Here is a 20,477-nt window from a genome sequence, read left to right as displayed (position 1 = left end):
AGTGCATCTCCTTTCTTAAACAAGCATCTAAAAGCATAAACCAACAACATGAACTGGCATCTTCTTCTCTAAATATATTACAGCTTTCACTTTTATATAAAAATAATAAAACAAAAAAACTTTGTTTTTTTAATTTTCTTTTATGAATAACATTTGGTTGGTTTTTTATTTTGTCAAAGTAAAGACGCTTTACAGACATTTAAAATCAGCATTAAAAGCTACACACTAAAAACTTAAAACTTAAAACACACAGCATTGGTCAGACATTAAAAGCAGATTTGAAGAGGTGAGTTTTGATTTCTGATTTGAACATTGAAAGATCATTAAAAGATCAATATATATTACTAATACTATATTACTCTTCACCACCAACTCTATAATAGTATCCAAAATGGGGGACTTTTACTTTGAAATTGCTCAAAATTTAAACCAGGAAAAACACTCTTTTAATACAAGCAAGTTGGAGGCTGAACACAAATATATCAGTCATTGTCTGGGATTACTGAGAAAGGTCTTTTTAAAGTAATTAACATATTCAGAAATGTACATAACTTTAACATAAATAAAAATGTTTATTATTTTTTACAAATTAGTTTAGTGGGGGAAAATCCACTAACATGCTTTAATGCACGTGTTATTTATATTCAGGTGTGCTGATAATATGTCTCACTCTTTGAACGTCTCACCTTTTAAAAAGTGCATCATGAACACGAAATTCGGCTGCAACTCTTTTATTTGCTGCTCTCATCCGGGAACCATGAAGAAGCTCCACGACAGGTTCAGAATTCAGACGTAAATACCCGGATGTTCCGAATTCACCGGCCCATGGAGCATGCGCACTAGCGTTTTCAGTAGATTCACTTTTTTAAAGTGTAGTTACAGTTGAAGTCAATGAGTAGAAGACATTTAGATGCATCATAATGTTATTGCCTCTGTAATTTAGTATTTTATACTAGGTGAGGATAAAAATGTTATTGTTTTCCTTCATTGCTTCCAAATCTTCTCTGGAATGGCAATTGTTTTTTAATTAACCTTCACTGGAGTCATATTCTTTAACTTCTTACCTTTCATACAGGACAATATATATGTGTATAAGCCATATATTTGAGCAGCTATGCCTTATTCATTTTTTTGTAAATTAATTTAGGCGTTTTCTTGACTGATATTGGTCAATAAAGTCAAATAATATGGCTTCACTCTGGAAAGACAGTGGTAAAATCATTGCTTTTTCCTGTTGGGTCAATGTTACAGGGACTCTGGTTAAGCAACAACTCAGACTGCCACATACCAGGTTAACTTCACAGCATAAGTTGCCATAGTAACTGAGCTTGAACTATGTTTGATTTTCTTTATGGAACCAAATCGACTGAAAATGAGAAGTCAGGATAACCAAAATAAGCCTGGCGTATTTGGGAAATTCACTTTTATAGAAGGGGCCCCTGCTCATGAGCGGGTTAGGTATTCAGGATAAGCTTTTTATTTTATTTTTTATCTCAAATTAAAGAAACATAAGGGAATATCTGTGTTTTAGTTTGCATAAATACATATAAATATATCTGAAAATATCGAAAGCAATCTTAATCAAATCAGTCCAAACATTTAATGTCATCTGCAGTTTAAATATGTAATTAGTACCTGAATGTGATCATTCAGCTTTTAATGTAATGTATCCAGAATTATTTATATGTGAGAGATGTCCTTGTTGAGTCCATATTGAATCACTGGTGTTTTTAATACGTTTTGGCACTTCCAGATGGAGGCCGCCTCTGTTTTATACAACCTCCACATGAATGGAAATAAAGACTGTTTGTCCATTTCATGCAATAGTTAATGATACAAACACAAACATTCAGAACTCACAGCACAGCACAGTTTACTTGCTAGTCATTTTATACAAACAGTAGAAAGAGGGTTTTTGTATCTGAAGGAGACAAACTGCATCACATTTGCCGGATAGATGTCGATACACGGAGACTTGATTTTCAGACGGGTGTTTGTAAAGAAGAATCACAGAGTCGAATGTTTCAAACATCCTATTAAAACAAAAAGCTTTCACTAACCGGTTGGTGTAAAAACGAACAAATAAAAAGTAAACAGAGCTGTTCCACGTACAGTTATAGAAAGATATCTAGGTGATAGGTAAAGCTGAAACATAAACAACTTAAAAAAAACAACATTCCAATAATCAGGTGGTGTTTAATGGTCGGTGTATTCGGGTTTGTTGTCCTACGTCACCCGACCCACCAACAAACCATTTAACAGAACATTTGGAAGTCCCAGAACAGAACCACAAATTATTTTTATTTTCATTTTATCTATTTTGTTTTTGTTTTTGTACACATCACAACCTGAACACTTTGTAGGTTGACTGGTTCTCCGTCACGTCTCTGGGTTATCATCACACTCATCATCATCATCATCATCATCATCATCCTCCTCTTTGTGTCATCTTAAAGCACAGACCCCTTCAACATGCTGCAACACCCCTTTTTAAAAATATCACAACCAGAACCCCTTTAATAGTTACATGTAAACTCTGTGGGTTTAAAATTTTCGCACTATTTAGGTGCCGTCCGAGAAAAGGGGGGGAGGGGCAATAACTTGCCCTCCTACTAGAAGATTTCTACGTATTTTGAACGTCCGCGTTCAAAGTCCCACACTGAGCAGACTGCTGAAGGGCCATGCCGGGTTTACAGGATGGCACAGAAGAACTTCTTCTCCCTGAACGGGTTCTCTGACGCCGGCACCGGCGATAGCAGAGGGTCCTCTTTGGCATGAGCTTCGCAGTATGACATTAAGTCCGCCGCTGCTTTTGACACCTGGAATCAAAAACAAACACACAAGTGTACAACATGTCAGTTTATAAAGTTAAAGGGAGTTAGGAGGCCGTCCTTAATCTAGAACTCTCGTCCATGAGAGGATGCCCGCCTACTTTACGTATAGATCTAGAGCTAGGGGAGTAATTAGCCTAGCTTAGCATAACGGTTCAAAGCATGCAACACCACAAACTGTTGCTTTAACATTTCAGTTTGTTTATATACTCAACAAGCATGATACAATATGTTAATAAATGAGCTTCAGATGTATTGATAGGTGTTTTGATGTATTTTGGACAGAGCCAGGTTGGTTGTTGCCCCCTTGCTTTCAGACTTTAGGCATAAAGTACATTTCACTTGGCAGATTAACAGTTATTAAATGTTCGCTGTTATTGACTACATGTAGTAAATCAGTAACATTTTTATTATATGCAAGTTGCAACTGGTTTAAACAGTAAACAATGCCCGCCTGGACGATGGGAAATTGTGTGAAATGCTTGCAACTGACAGTTAATGGACTGAAACCTACAAGAAAATACATCTTTTCATGGATGACATGTGTCTGCTCACCTTTATCCTGTCGATGTTGGCCTCCATCTTCAGCTGCTCCACCAGCTTCCTGGCTTGTGCGATGCTGGCCGTGTTATTGCTCGCCATGGCCGCTGTCGGTCAGTTCTCGTGTGCTCTGCCTACGAAGACGAGAAAGAGATTCAAAAATCCTGAACATGGCAGTTCGTCCACTGTGTGCCACTGATGAGGACCAGCGCTATAATAAAGCAGGCATGCAGAGAGGCGTGCTGGTAGATAACCCTGTTGATTATCACACACACACACACACACACACAAAGAAGCATATTATTTATGGTGTCAGTTGCTAGGCAGCCCATGACAGTGAGGGGGAGGAGGGGGAGGAGTGAGGGGGCAGTGCTTTGTCCAGCACCGTATTTAAAACAGATAAACAGATAACGAACATCACTGGTTTCGACAGGAGAAAAAAACATTAATGCACTGGTGATGCTGGTTTTCTTAAAGGTGCAAGATCTGAGATTGGTAGTATTTCGATTGCAAAAAAATATTATTTTTTAACATATATATTTTTTTACTGCACAGTTAGATTTATTCTTATTATCACTATTTCATTGGCCCTATTGTTCCTTCAGGACATGAGTTTGTTTTTTTAAAGAACTCTTGCCCTACCTGTAAGATGTAAAACTATATTTTCTGTACAAAGTTAAGTTTAAACTACTCTTAAAGTATAATCATCAAAATAGCTGTTTCAGGACAGTTGTACACGATAAAGCAGTAGAGGTTGACTACATTTCCAGTAAGAGATTCTGTCTGAGTAAATAAAGATGTGAGTGTTATAAAAAACAGTATGATAGTAAATAGATTTGTTTATTCAACAGAGGGAGAGTGACATCATCTCAGCTCAGGGCTTTACTCCACGATGTATTTACAGAGCTAAGCGTTGTTTGCTGCTCGATAAATGCTCTGAATGTTAAATACAAAGCCGTCTCATTCCTTTCAACACCTCCCTCTGTATCATGCGAAGGACGATAAATCAATATATTGAGTTCGAGGTGAGACAGGTCACCTCACAGGCGGCCGATGTTACAAAGTCTCAGCAATGCTGTATTTGCATTTCTGTTTCTGATATGTACCCTGTCTGCAAACTATCTGTTCTACAGTGGCGGTTTAAAGCTTTAAATCATTTGCATATTTAGATTTTGAATACAAAATATGATCAACTCATAAATTATGATGTATTATCGATTAAACTACCTTGCAAATTATAAATCTTAAGGAGCAGCAACATTAAAGTGATGTACACATTAATGCATCAATAATTATCTAATAATATACACATAGCTTTTTAAAATTAGCCATTTCCCAGAATTAGTACTTTTATTTTTGATGGTTTTGAAGTATATTTCAATGCTAATACTTGTTAATAACTTGTTTTCATCCTCAGTAGAAGTGATACACATTTTGTTCTTGAAAACGGAGCGTTTATTATCAAACTAAACAACACTGGTTTTCTTTTCCAGCCTATATGGAATAACTCCCTACAGAAACAGCTGTATCAAATATATTAGTTACCAATACATATTTACAGTACATCACGCATCCTCAAACAGTTCATACGTTTTATTGTGATTTTTAAGTGTCGGCATTTCTTTACCAATCCATTCAGCTATGTCACCTGTCTGTATCGGTACACCGTTTCAGCTCTGTGTTCTCAGGTGCTCCGGTTTCTTTTATAACCTCTTTGATTAAATGGATCAAGCGGTGGGCGCTCTGTGACAGCGTCCTCCTTAGCGTGTGATCAATCTCTCCCTCCGTCGTCCCTCTGTATGCGCTGTGGTATGACTCAGTGTGCGGTTAAGACTGATCTCAGCGAGGTGCTGGAGCTCAGCGTGAATATTGATGGTCTACGGTGGCAACACCTGCTCATCAGGGGAACTGCTGCGTTCACAGAGACCCGAACCCCGACGACCCGATCATCAATTAGAACCTGAACAGGGTCGCTGGTTACAGGTGTTTCACATGATAGTTTGATTTATTAGTGATTGACAGTTTGCTAGAGTGTCTGTGAACAAATGTAGCAGATAACGGGTTTTAAATTGTCTTTTTCCATTTTCACTGAATTATAATACAGGTTAATGTGATTACTATTTGGAGTGGTTAGTCATTTAATTACTTTTTTAGATTAATTGCATTATTGTGCACTCCATAAAATGTCAGTTAATTAGATAGCAATGGCTAGATCACTTGTTTTTAGAGCTTGAGGTGATACCTATATCTTTATAAACCGCTTATAGTTTGAAAATTCAAGTTCAAGTGAAACATTTTTACTTAAGTGACACATTTTCAGGACCGATTTGTTCCAAACTTGTCTGTAAAATCTCGACCCACTGTCAGATGAAACTAAACGACTGTATCTGAAGAGGATTTATGAGCACAAGTCTGCAGCAGACTGCACAGTATAAACAGTGTAACATAAATATTATGTTTTACAGTCACTGAGGCCGAGGGATCCTGGACGTTCTCACTCTGAGGACGGTTTCACCATTTAGGGTGTTTAAATTTAAACTCAGGTGGGAGTCAAAAAACATAACCTTTTGTGTTATTTTTGGTGTCAGTATTTAAAGGAAATCAGTTTTATGTAGTATTACTAGAAATAGAAAAAAATATCTAGAAAATAATTGTTACATATTTTATTTAATGTTGTAACATTTCGGACCTGTTGGAAATATTTTCTGTTATTTAACTTTTTATTAATATTTCTTATCTGGTTTATAATTTAAGACGTTTAAGACATGTACTTAAGAATCTGTTACAGTTCTGTGGGACATTGTTTAGGACGTTGTTTACATCAATGAACTCCTGGCTTATTTTTGAAATAACTTTCCTGCAATAACAAACAGAGTTTTCCAGCATATTTTGTAATATCTGTCAGGATAATAATGAATTATGTACTTTTTAAGTGGGAATGATGTATACATATCATAGGAGTCTTACAAACCTCACTTTTGTCACCAATATAAAAACAGGTGAGGGACTTACTATAAATTTCTGATTGACAAGTAGAAATTAGTCTTTGGGGCGTATTTTGTATCAAGGCCATAATATTGTTTCAACACTCAGGGGAAATGTCAAAACAGGCCAGCGTATACACCAGACTATTGATAGGAACAGATGTCAATCTTTAAGGTTTCTGGGATGTCGAAGCAAAAGTAGGGCTCTGTTCTTTACAAAAAAAAAAAATCAGACACTGTGACACAATAGCCTAGTTTGAGTGGAATTGACTCAGTGAGATGATTTTCTAAATAAATACCATAAAAGCAAATGTGCCTCGAGCGGCTGGGAGACGAAAGAATAGGCACATCCAATTTGTATTGTGCTAACTCTGATGACTTTGGAGAGCTGGCCCAGTACTTAGGCACATAAAACAATTTGCCGAACCTGCTGAACTCCTTTGAAATGAAGGACTTGGAAAACGAGAGTCTTCAAACTTCTTTTCTAAACACTGCTTCATGTCAAAAACTCCACAGCCAAACCAGCAGCTCTGTGAGGCTGTACTTTGCCACAGCTTTGCATCGAGCTAAATGCTAACGTCGTCATGCAAAAATGCTCACAATGATGATGGTGACATGCTGGTGTTTTAGCAGCTATAATAATCAAAAATTCTGGGATTTCCAGAAATATGAAGCATCTAACCGACACCTACAATCATTTTGTGTTTATATTCACGTATATTTTCACTCGGCTGTGCAAAATATGTAAAAGCGCAGAACACAAAATACCTCATAAACTATTTAGCAGAGCTGTAACTGTGTCTACAAAGTCATTTTCCTGCTTATTGTCGTTGGAGCGTGCGAAAATGCCACCCTGACATTTTCATATCTAGTGAGGGAGGGGTGTTGGTGGCATGAAGAGGATGACCATGTATATGTCGACTCCAGGAAGAATAGCTGCGACCTTAAAGGCAACTAAAAGTGTTAAATAAACAATAAAGACAGTAGATTGTTTCCTGTCTTTATATTTATAGTGTGTTGAGTTTTAGGACATAACTCCACTGCTTCTGCTCTGCTCATCTGTAATCCACGAAACCTCTTGTTCCTCCTTCCTTCCTATCTGTCAGCAGCCCAAAATACCACCCTGAGATGCTGCACATGGTGTTCACATGCTGATAGCGGTGACATCCCAACGGGCGCTGATAAATAATACATTCGGCTGGACGCGGGGCCTTCAATGTGACGGCTGTCGACAGCTTCCTGGGAAAGTTGTAACGCGGCTCATGCTGTAATATTATGAAACTGGCTGATGTTAGCATGCCACAGTGCCTCCTCCTCTTCCTCCTCCTCCTCCTCCTCCTCTTGCTTGTCTTGACCTACCTTGTCTGCTTACTCCTCCGCACTCTGCCCTGGTGTCTGTCTGCAGTTCAGTCAGCACTTTGTGTCGGCCCAGCTCTCTGCAAACAGACAGAAAAATAGATAAAGAGAGGTTGAAGAGAAGGATGAGTATCAAAAGGCTGAAGAGCTGCTCCTTTTTTTTATTCCTACATTCCTGATAAATTACGGCGAGTCTTTGTGTCCTCGCTCTTACAAAACTCTCACTGAGAATAAAACACCACAACGAACTAATGAAAGAGATGCAAGTGAAAGATAATTGAGTGGACAAATAAGGAACAGTTCAACATGTTGGTAGATGTGCTTTTGTTGCCTAGCGTTAGAAGATTGATTGATATGTTTAATATGAAGCTACAGGCAGCAGCCGGTTAGCTTAGCTTAGCATAAAGACAGGAAGCAGGGGGAAACTGCTTGCTTGGCCTTGTCCAAATCGAATTAAATCTCCAGTGGGTAGATTCACTAATTAACTTAAATCCTAACAAAAACTAAGGGGAAGATGTCTTTGGGAATATTTATTTGCCAGGAAAAGGGACATCCATATCAGTTATTAGTAATATTTAGAACCAAAAATGTGCAGCTTAATTTTCTTTCTTGCCGAGAGTTAGATGAAAAGATCGATAGTACTCTCATATCTGTCCCTTAGATATGAAACTACAGTCAGGAGATGGTTAGCTTAGCTTAGCTTAGCTTAGCTTAGCTTAGTTTAGCGTGAAGACTGGGTTATGTGCTGGACTACTTCAGGAAGTCATTGCTCTCATTTGACAAATAGTATTTCCAAACTGTTTCTTTATGTTGAGCTTTTTTTGGTGCTGACCCTTTCACCTCTCCTCCTCTTCCTGACTATCTTCCCCCCTTTTCTCCCTTTCTCTGGTCCAATAGATTCATTCATCTCTGACTCTGCAGCTCACTTTCTGCTGCTTCTGATAAATGGGCCAATTAAACTGCATGAGCAGATCTGCAGAGGAAGGGAATTCCACCCATCGTAAATCACCAAGGCAAGCAACGTTAAAGCAACGTTACAGAAAAGCATCCAATCACAAAAAAAACATCGGCAACAGCAGCCAAAACCCCTGAGCCAGGGTATTTCAGCAACGTTGAAACTGCTTAGAGTTTTAAAAACAAACCAAGGAAGAGCAGATCTTACTGTACGGTGCTGTCACACCTCCTTATTCACTGGAGCCATTAATCTACACCGTTACTCTGTGTTATACAAGCTGTATAGTCCCTTTATCAGTACATTGATTCTTTAGCTATTAGCTGGGGTGCTTCACAAAACAAAAGCATCTATTTTTATAAATTAAAATTTTGGAAAGGTTCTTTTCCAACAAAAGTTCTCTAATGTGAAATGTCTAAAAACAAACAATGTTGAGAACTCTGCCTGTAATTGTCTATAATTCACAATATTCTAATTTAAATCTGGAAATATCTCATGAGAAAATTGTCACCATCTGGTACCTGACAGTTTTTAGTAAATGGGGCTAATAAGACACATTTCGGTCGGTAGTAAAAATGCATTGGGGTTTAATGCCCTGCATTCTGTCTAAGGCTGAAAAAGTTCCTTCATCAATCATGTTGTCAGTACTCAGTATATAACGTTTCATGATCCAAATGGAAAATAAAAGAAAGCATCTGCTCACATCGTGTCTATTACTCACATATTCCAGCAGGACTTCTTTAAAGTTTCACCAGAAAGACATTGGAGGCGTTTCTCGGGTCTCATAGATTGTTCATTTGAAAAACAAAGAGCAAACAACTAAATCTCCATTGTTGACATTACCTTTCACAGTCACATGACCTGTAACTTGTGACTGTGTTATGATGTTATTTGCTCAGAGCAAACTGCTCATCACCCATCAGTCACATTTACATCTGGGAGTTTCCCATGAAAACCATACAATCATCTGCTGTTTGTGTGCTTCTGGTCATCAAAGTAAAAGTTTTTTTAAATATTGGGATGATTCCACAGTTTGTGTGTGCTGCAGTAGTTGCTGAATGTTAAAAGTACTGTACCAGTGCTCATGTATGTTCTAGCCATTTATTATAAATCACTTTACATTACAGCTAACAATTTTGCAAACATTGCTGCTGTGTTCTACAAACGTGGATTTATTGGTCTACCGTTCCAGGAAACTGGTTTCTAATCATTTCCATACAATAGACAAACCTATTAATACACCGTTGAAACATTAGGTAAGACTTTCTAGGTTCTGCTGATTGATTTCTATTCTGTAAACAAAGTATTAGAAAGTACCAAAAGAATTGGTCTGTCAAAACATATCAGAAAATCAAAAACTGTGAAAGGGAATAAACATTACTTCAGTTGTGTTTAAAGCAATGTTATCAATGTTTTTACCTTAACAATGCACCTAATGACTACATATATGGGAAAGGTGTCCTCTTAGTGTCTTTAATCTAATTGTTTTGGTTTTACAGCCCAAAACTTTACTGTTTTAACATTTTTTTGTTGGGAGTTGGTATAGACCAACCAGAGCTTAAATAGAGTAAATATTGATTCAGTGAGTTATATTCATCAGGTGGCGAGACACAGACTCCAAATGAATGCAAATGTTGCTCCATAACTGCTGGATGAATAAATTAGCATTTTTTTTTACGACGTATCAAGTACGACGTATCAACTTAAAAGATTATAATATGTCAGTGTTTTGTTTATAGCTTGTTTCTGCTGCCATCAAATGGCCAACAATTGTCATGCATTGATCAAGGGAGCATTAGCTTATTTTTAATTAATTCTGATATATATTTCTTTCGATTTATATAGTTGATCCAAGAAGATGAAGCTTTAAAAAGTAGAACCGTGATATTTTAAAAGTTTTGTACTGAGGCAACACCAAGGTGTCAAAGTGTTTTATTAAATTCAAAGTCCTGACTGCACTCTTACATCTCTCACTGTCTCCTTTTAGTTTCTTCTCTCTACTTTTGGATCAGTTTACTGTACGCTGCAAAAGTGGCAAGAAAGTCGACAGTTCTTAAAAAATAATAACAGAAAAAAATAAAACAAACGTTGCTGAATTTGGTTTCCCAACGTGAATTGTTTATGTCATCATATTTATGTTGCAGTGCAGCAGACAGAGAGAGTGAATGTTGAAACTTATCTTAACGCTTCGGCAATATTGTTCTCTACTTTTGTGCGAGTAAAGCATCTTGAGATGACGTTGTAGTGGAAAAAGGTGTATTATGGGATGTAGCTGCTGATCCATTTCTCTCCCGTGTTCTAGCCTTCTGCTTCCCATCCCTCCCTCTGTGGCTGACAGGTGTTCGGTGATGAGACTGAAACACCCCCAGCACGCTCCGTCCTGCTGCTAACACCACCGAATCAATCTGACCCCCTGCACCATCCTTCCCCTGCCATTTGGGGCCGTTTTGAACCCCTTCCTCCGTCTTTTCGGGGGGTTTGTGTTCATGACGGGGCCCTCCACAGATGTGATTATAGCCGTAGCTCGACTCTGGGCGTCGCTGACTTAAAGGGTGATTAAGCGCCACAGGAAACTTCCTGGGGAGGAAAATATAATTCCTGGCCTGTCGAGAGTGATGATCTGTACCGCACTCTCACATATGCTGAGTCCCAGCTCGGTCCTCCCTCCCCCTTTCTCCCCTGCTCTCTTTCTGTAGTGCACACCTTATTGTACTTTTTTTTTTTTAACACCATCCTATGAGATAAATTTAGTTCTGTCCTCTGTGATGCCCAGGGTGTGAAATCAGAGCGTGGTAATTAAAAATGCGTCCCTTGCTCAGTCATCTGGACTCTGGAAAGCCAGTGATTAACCTGCAAGGGTCTGCAGGGACGCGAGGAGACAGGATGGGACCCCTGCTCAGAGATAACCCAGGATAAGTTTTGCAGGTCAATAATCCCCACCCCTCTTAGATACTGTTGCTATGCATGTCAAGTTTTCAATGAAAACAGTGGGAAATGTACCACTAAAAGATCTTCTTTCTTGTAATCAAGTTCATATCAAAATACCACCAGTTAAAAAAATATGTTTTCTTGTTATTTGGGTGAACTGACCCTTTAGTAAAAAACGGGATGCTACTTTGTTTATCATACAAACCATTCTGACTCCAATTTTGTAACTGTAAAAGTTGACTAGACATAACCACTATTTCTGCTTTGTTCTTGTTGTGATAATCAAACATATCTGGGAAACTAAACGCCTGTAACATCATCCGAAGCTGATCTGTGAATTTCATCGGGCTGTATTCACTATATCTAGCAAGCCACACGTCAGCTGGTTAACTACAGCTGTATGAACCCAAAATTAACAATTTTGCTGTGATTTAATTGCAATAAACTTACAAAAGGGATACCAAAAATAACTACATAATGATGCAGATTTGTAAAAAGTTATAAATGTTTTGTTAGTTATCTCAAGAAGACAAAAGACTAGACATCAGTGGAGCATGAGCATGCAAAAGCACTCGCAGTCGTTCCACAAGTTCACAAGAGTGACTGTAACCATCCTCATTGTGTCATCGGACAATGAGACTGCAATGTCACCGCGAAACAGGAGGCAGTGAAGGGCACATTCAGCTAAACAAACAGAGTCATGAATTGATTGGAGAGGTTGCACAGAATGGGTATAAATAAATAGGAATAAAGTTTATCAGGAGGATTACAGAGGCCAAGATGTGACATTCATATCTTTTTTCAGCGTGGCTTTTACGGCGAGGTAAGGATGAGTAACATAAAACTGACCTTTCCAAGTTATTAATGAACACAATCAAGTCGGATATTGACAATTGAATGTAATACAGCACGGATCCCCGCCCTTGAATAGGAGAAAGGACGCCCCTCCCTCTGCACACAAAGATAAAGAGATGGCACACAGAGAGCAGAGCTGTCAGGCAAAGATCGTCTGGGGAGATGACGCCGAATGTGACAGCTGGGCGTCCTTCTCCATCACTATTTCTGTTAGACACCTGGAGCCGACCTCCAGGCTCTAAACAGCTTCTAACACGCAATAATACAGGAATAACAAACAGATTATTCCTGAAATAGTATGTTCAAGGGGTTTACAATATTCTTAAATATGAAAAACAACACTGGAAACATGTTAATTGTTGCAACAATTAAAGTTAAAAACAAATGTGTTTCTGAAACTAGATTCTGATTATTGGAAAATCTATAAAGGTGCATGGAAAATACCTGACAAAGGGTTGTTTTCTACTGCAGCGCTACAAATAGATCTGGCGTTGTGCTCATTGATGGTTCTCGCATGTTGGATGAAATGGTACATTATCTGTCATGTAAAAAAACGTGACAAAAACGTCTACACAAAAATGTTCACGAGTGGATGTTGTTTTAATAAAAAATTTTTTACAGAAAAAATACTTTGAAATGTCATTTTCTTTTTCTTGAAAAGTGTTGATTGCTCCAAGCAACAGCTAAAGCTTCTGTGTCGACTGAAGATGACATTGATGGGACAGATTTGTAATGTGACAAAACAAACCAAAATAACCCCGTCTCCCAACAGGAAACAGGCTCACATGACCATGATGTCAGACTGAATGAATAAGGTGAAATGAAATGGCAATTCAGCTCAACGATCAAATTTTTTCCAACAACAGAGCCCGTCCACTTTCAACCACTGAGAAGAGAAAAAAAACACACAAATCTCCACGTGAATTACCCAGCATCTTTGTAATTTTGGCAAATAATAGTTGTGTGTTTCTTACTGTTTTCCTAAAAGAAGACATTTGACATGAAAGGTTTATGTCTCGATGTATTAGCCTCTATTAAAGTGTTCATTAATCCTAACTCTCCTGCTCTCTCCTTCCTTGTGCCGCTGCCTCTCGGTCAGACTACCACCACCCGTGAATATTCGATTAGCCCGGACATCTGTGCCACCCCCAGCGTGCCCTGCCCATCCTGCCATTTTAGAGATTGTGGTGTGATGTGTGGGTGTGTGTGTGTGTGTGTGTGTGTGTGTGTGTGTTGGGGGGTTAATCTAGGTCCCAGAAGGGGGGGAGGGGTGAAGGCAGTGGCCCAGGAAATGATGCATCCTCCGGGAGTCGAGGAGGCAGCAGGGAAGTGGCTTATTGCTCCAGGGAGCACAAATGTGGTCTATTATGTTTATTAAATCAAACGATCAAGGCCCGGCATGTTTCTTCTTTTGTTGGATTAAAGCAGTGACCGAGTGGTTTGTCTTTTCCTCAAACGTTTAAAGACTTGCTTTTTAAAACCTTTGAAATGCGTGTGATGTAACAGCAATGTGGTTAGTGGGGTAGAAGCAATGCCCGACACTGCTGTCACAGGGACAGCGACGTTCTTTAGAAGCAGACCAAATAACTTGTGTTTTTCTGTGACCATGGTGGAAAAGGAACACCAGTAACCTGACAAATATTGCTGGTGAATTTTGGCTTTGAGTGAGAAGGACCGTTTTAAATTCCCCTTTATTTTTTGGCCGTCATGTGATGGCTCCTTTCCCAATATGGAAATCATATTTGAAAGTGGCCGCCAGATTTAAAGGGTTAACTTTCCCAAGTGTGTCACAAATGATAGTTTGACGGAGCGTTGTGTACATTAAAGCTCTCTTCTCCGTGCTTCAACTGTGAGGAGTCAGCAGGATTTTTTGCATTTGCTTTGAGTGAGGAGGCATAAACATACTTTTCCTCTGGAATCAATCAGCATGCCAAGAATAACACGGCCAGACTCCTGGGCTGTTAACAATATTACAAACATCCGGGCTTGTTTAGATTCTGCTGAGAGTCTGAGTGCGCTGCTCGGACCGTTTCTACGACTGAAGGTTTGGCTGAAAGTCTTGAGAGTGATTTCATCCGAGCTGTCAGAGATTTCCATCTGTGGCTAATGCTTCCAAGGGTGAAGACTTGAGAGTTGGACTCGAGTCAGACATAAGTCACAAAAATGCTGACTTGACTGCTGGAAGACTAGACTCCCAAAAGATTTAAAAGTCATAGAGGATATCAAAAAAAGAGGATTCAAAACTCGGTCCTGAATGCTGTGAGAACTACAGACTTTAAAGCAAACACATTCAAGTTATATGTTTTTAGCCCTCAAGGCCTTGAGTTGTGAAAATGAAGTCAAACTTGACTGGTGTGAAAGTCATCTTACTTCAGACAAGACTCCCTAAAGGCTTGAGCTGACTTAAGCCTGAAACACAACAACAACAAATACAACAACAAAAGTGTTATGCTTAGACTCATTGTCAAGAGGCTAAAAATAAAACATTGGTAGACTTGAGATATTGACTTAAGTCATGAGATGAGAACTTGGACAATATTTTAAGACTTGATTCCTGAAATACTTTACTTGATTTGAAAGAAACAACATTCAAAGTTTGCAAAGTTTTGCCGTGAAAACAAGACATGAGACCTGACTCAAAAGAAATAAAAACAGCTCTGGAGACTTGGACTTGAGTCTGACTTTACTCAACAAAATAAACGAGGACTTGGAGCCTCACATAGGCATGACAGCTGTGAGACTTGAATTCCAAATATATCTGATGTTTTGCTAGGACTAGAGACTTTAATTGAGACTTGGGAGTTGCCTGGTTCTTGGTTTCAAGACATGTCTTGAACTGTAATGCTGTAATATTTCATTTGATAACCTGAAGACTTGACTTAAAAGCAAAAATATTCCACTCTCATGTTTTTACTGACTCGAGAGTAAGCTGGACAAGACTTGAGACTTGGTTTGACAAGACTTGGCTTAACTTTGTCTTTCCCCAAAAGAAAGAAAAAACTGCTCTGGATGCTTCCATCCAAACAGACGATAGAATATGCTTAAAACCCAAAATCAACACTGTGAGTAAACAAGTGCATTGAGTACAAAGGTCGAAGCGTTAACTACGACAACATCCTTCCTACCTCCTGCTCCTTCAATCAGGCTTTTAGGAAGCTCAGCTCAGGGTTGGATGTATTTCTTAGGGAGGAGGCAGTGACGGGAGCAGAGAGGTCAAAGTGATCAATAAGGCGTGGACGGCTGCTCATCCTTCCTCCCTCACTCCCTCTCTGCTCATCTATCTGTTCATCTCAACGATTTCCAATGTTCTCCGGAAAAAACTGTCATCGTGATTAATGTTTCTTGTTTATCGTTGGACACTTAGCGAAGCTGCTCTTCTAGCCTCAACATCGACGTGCACGTGTGAAACAACAATCTGTGGCCTTGGAGGCAGCTCGCCCAAGAGATACAATACGAGACGCCCCGGACGTCGAGCTCTTGCGTAATTCTGACTCGCTGTGTGCGTTTGCAACAGGCCTGGATGTGCAACACACATGATTGGACGACTTAATGTGAGTTGTGTATGACGATGCCTTTCGTGTGACGAGCTAAGAGTGAGGAAAAAAAACAACACGTCGTCTTGGTTTTCTCTGGGTTTTTTTTTTTCTTTGAACGCATGCTGCTGTCAGCGACTGTATCTCTCTATGAGCAACATAAAAACACCACCCCACCTCCTCCTCTTCCTCCTCCTCCTCCTCCTCTTCCTCATCTACCGGCCATCTGCCTCATACAACCACTACATGGGGCTTGTGTGTGGTCGACTGCTTTCTCCTCACGGTATAAAGGGTGAGAGTTGAGAATGGATGAAAAACCTCACAGGAGGATTCTGGGATTTCCTCTCCGGTTTGCTGCTGTCTTTTGTGTCCCCTTTTCCACATCTTACCCTTTTTCATTTTCCCCCCCCCCCGCCTCTTTTTTATTGTGAATAACAGATGCCCTATCCTTAGGAGGGAGGAAGAAGAGAAGGGAGTATTTTCTCTTATTCCCCTCACACGAAACAAGATGCAAGATGCCGGGGGGGCTCACCTGACAGCACGGATGTTTTTAGATATGTTAGAGGGAGGAGGGGATTCCATGATGTAAAGCAGCCATCAGCATCAATCTTGCCCCTCGAGTGCTGGCAAAACGACAGCGTGGATATGAACCCCCCCCCTCCTCCTCTTGAACACACCCTGTTTTGGATGTGAGTAACCCAGATGGCACCAAAAACACAGAAAAATAAATAATAAAACGCACCCCACAGAAAATCTATAAATCCTACCTTTGTGGTTGTATGCGTGGTCTCGTTCTGTGACGCCAAACACATCCAGTCCTGTGGCGTAGTATCCACGCGTCCTCCCCTCGCTCTGTCACACACAAACACACACAAACACACAGTCAGTCAGTCAGTCAGTCAGTCAGTCAGCGAGGCAGGAGTACATCCACACACACTCCTCTCTCTGTACGCCTCTCCCCCTCTCTCTCTCTCTCTCTCTCTCTCTCTCTCTGCTCCAGCTGAGATACTCCCTGCCTCCCTCCTCACTGCTGCTCTGAGTCTCCACCCTTCAAGCCAAACGCTCCGGCTGAAAGAAACTGCCCTCCTCCTCCTCCTCCTCCTCCCTCCATCTCTTTTCTGCTATCAGGACACACTCCCTCCGTCTCCCTAAGGTCCACAGGAAAAAGCCTTGACTGTCTCTCTAAACACCTACAGTAAACAAATGCATACCAGGACAGCTGACAGTCTGGAATAGCTGGATTTACGTCCTGATAAATATTCATAATGTCCCCTGCAATACGTTTTCAACTGCTCATTTTCCCTCCTCTTAACTCACATTTAAGTTGAGCTTTTTTTTTCGCCTACCAAATGAATGCAACTGTGTTTGTTTCCAGGCATTGCATGAGAAGAATTTTCTTTTTTTCCCCCCCTCAACAACAACAACAACATCATGCTGCACTGCCGCACGACATGTGCCCTGCAAGAGTTGAGGCTTTTAATCTTTAAACCACTTTTATATTACAGGGAAACCATCAAAGATTAAAACATAAAAAAAGAAAGAACGTTCCTGCAACTGTGCAGCAACACATCTGAGTGTTTACCTACTGCATGTACAGGATGAACTAAACAAATGCCAGAGTGTATACATGCAGCTGGTGTGTATATGAGAAGGGGAGTTATTAACATGACCAAGGCGGATATGTTTTTGGTCCCATATGTTTGTCTGTATATATATGTCTTGTTTTTCGTGAAATATCTCAAAAACCACTGGATGGATTGTCATGATATTTGGTACCGACATTCATGTTCCCTTAAGGATGATTTGTAATAACATTAGTAATACTCTGACTTTTCATTTTGCACTATCATCAGGTCAAAATACTAATTTGTCCAATAGTTTGGTTATAGTTACTAAAACGATCATCCTCAGCTGTATTTTGTGTTTTTCTTTCTAATTAGCAATTGTTAGAAAGCTAATAAACTTAAAGGTTTGACATGATAAACATTCAGCAATTGCAACCAAATTTGAAAAATCTACACAAAGAGCACCAATTATCACATCTGATATAAATAATGAGGATTGTACTCGGGATATTAAAGAGCTTCCTAGTTTGTCTTGTATATTTCTGACTGTATGCATGCATCCACGTATTCGTGTTTGTAAGAGCATACTCTACATCTGCTCTCATGCACGTGCGTGCTTTGCCTGAGGGCTAAGCTCAGCAACTGTTACTCATCTTCACCTTTACTGTCTGAGCTCAACGTCACGTTTTTCTGTGAATCACATCTTCCTCAGCTTCATTCAGGCAGACGTAATTCTCCGTGAAACGTACAGTAACAGTATACATCCAAGTAAAAGACCGAGAGAGGAGGAGGAGGACGATGGAAGAGGAGGAGGAAGATGGAGAATAAGTGAGTCATGGATCCTGTGGAGGAAAACACAGGAAGCCTCCGTCACCAGGATACCACAGTGATCCGTGAAAGCCCTTCCTGGGTCCCCTAAGCCAGCGGTTTCCAACCTTTTGATCCTGACATCCTCCAACAGATGAGCTCAAGTACACCATCATCTGTCATGATGCAAATATATGTTCTTATGAATGGAAAATACGCTGGATGTTATTTAACACTATTAATTATACAGAGGGGGAGATTGCTGCAAATATATATATATTGAAACATTTGAATCATCAATGTTTAGGTTGGTTGCCTAAGTTTCCGTTCATACTACTTCCTACTACAAAAGCTGGACCTTTCAACAACTCATCCATCCATTTTTTATAAATATAAGCATAAGTATTTAAACTGTTAATTCGTTACTTTCAGCTATTTCAACTTCTCTGCTCACTTGCTAACTAGTTGTCAAGCACACAACTTTTCACGTACGTCCTGGCAGCTGCAGAAATCCTCCCTAAGGTATAAGTGCTGCCGGCTGGGAGCTACAGTATGTTTACGGCCTCAGCAGAGCTTCATCAGAGACAGCAACAGTGAGACCCCTCCCTCCCTTCATCACTGGAGATGAGATAAATCCAGAGATTTGTAATCTGATTACTATGTTTCATTATCGGCTCTGGGGATCATCTCTGAACCTTGTGGTGTCGGTGCAGCTGTTTTGGTTAATAGGCTGGTTTATTAAGTGCTGTTAATCCACTTCTAGGAGGACTCGGGCAGATGAGGTGACTCGCAGACTTGGAATAACTAAAATTGACTTTTCTAGGGTGATAAATAGTATTTGGGTGGAGATGAAATACATGTCAGCTTTTCAGGAACGGAGAACTAACAATGTGTTTTTCTTAACCTACAAGCGATAGTAATCCGTCATTTTAAGTTAAAATACGACCATATTTAACAAGGTTTTTGGGAGAGGCAGAGGAGGATGAAGGTTGTTCGAATGATCCTGTAAGAGCAGCGTTTATTTAAGTGTATGTGTGTGTTTTTGCGTGCACGATGGATGGGGTTATTTAGGCTGGGGTGGGGGGGCGTGGGGCGGGGCTGGATTTCATTTCTGATTTGCAACCATCTGGCTCCTCCAGGCAGCTGCTGGCCCGAGCCGAGCAGAGCCGCCCCAATGCCCCATGGGATTTACGGAGAGGTCACCACTGCTGCTGGAGACACACTGTCACCTAATACTCTCGTAACAATCAGCTCAAATGATCGGACACACACACACACACACACACACACACACACACACACACACGCTCATAGATGAGGAGATAAAATGCATGGAGGTGGCAGGAAGGAAACCTGTAGAAAGAACACTGTCAGATGAGGAGTGTAAAAAAAAAAAAGGTGCAGATGGAACAAATTATCATTAAGGTCAGCTTGTTTTAAATTTAAAAAACAACACATTACCGTTGCCTTAGCACCTATTTCCACAAGACAAAAGAAAGGAGAGGAGAGTGGAGGAAAGGGGGGAGGTGACGGAGAAAGAGAATGGATTTCCCCCCTCTGTGTTGCCATGGCGACAGCAGTGGATGGTGGATGACTGATTTCCTGTACAGCTGTGGAGCTCGGAGGGGAGAGAGAGAGGGAGACACGTTATCTGTGTCGGAGGAAGGAGGTGGAGCTCACTGAGGAAGGCATCCATGTTTTTCTCTTAAACTGTACATCATCAGTCTCTCTGGTCAGTCCTGTTTTCTGCCTGGATGTTTTTTTTGCCAATTTTTTTATTTAATTTAGGAATCTTCTTTGAAACAGGGAACAGTCGGAAGCTCACACAAAATTTGCAGCCAGAGGCAGTGGTGGAAAGTAACTAAGTACATTTACTTAAGTAATGTACATTTCAATTTTGAGGTACTACTGAGGAGTATTTTTATTTTATATTACTTTATAGGCCTACTTCAATTCCACTACAATTCCGAGGAAAATACTGTACTTTTATCTGACAACCATAATTACTTTCCAGATTAAGATTTTAAAGGCAAAAATAGGAGTTTATGAAATATGATGCAGTGCTTTACTATTAAACTCAGCATTGGTGTATAAAACATATTGACAAACTTACAACATTAAGCCAT

General features: G+C 39.9%; 1 protein-coding gene across 1 annotated transcript; it reads right to left on the bottom strand.

Moving 5' to 3' along the window:
* Window positions 1-1,667: 1,667 nt before the first annotated feature.
* On the bottom strand, window positions 1,668-16,995 carry gng2 (guanine nucleotide binding protein (G protein), gamma 2). Its single transcript, XM_054613860.1, has 4 exons — window positions 16,747-16,995; window positions 7,715-7,791; window positions 3,387-3,505; window positions 1,668-2,819 (listed from the first exon to the last, which is right to left on the bottom strand). Exons 3-4 carry the CDS (start codon window positions 3,471-3,473, stop codon window positions 2,691-2,693), a joined length of 216 nt encoding a protein of 71 aa, XP_054469835.1. The 5' UTR covers window positions 3,474-3,505; window positions 7,715-7,791; window positions 16,747-16,995; the 3' UTR covers window positions 1,668-2,690.
* Between the last annotated feature and the right edge of the window lie 3,482 nt (window positions 16,996-20,477).

Source organism: Anoplopoma fimbria, chromosome 15 (assembly GCF_027596085.1).
Source record: "Anoplopoma fimbria isolate UVic2021 breed Golden Eagle Sablefish chromosome 15, Afim_UVic_2022, whole genome shotgun sequence".
Classification (NCBI taxonomy): Eukaryota; Metazoa; Chordata; class Actinopteri; order Perciformes; family Anoplopomatidae; genus Anoplopoma; species Anoplopoma fimbria.
The sequence above is the reverse complement of the archived record's forward strand: the minus strand, read 5'-3'. Positions and strand labels throughout refer to the sequence as shown.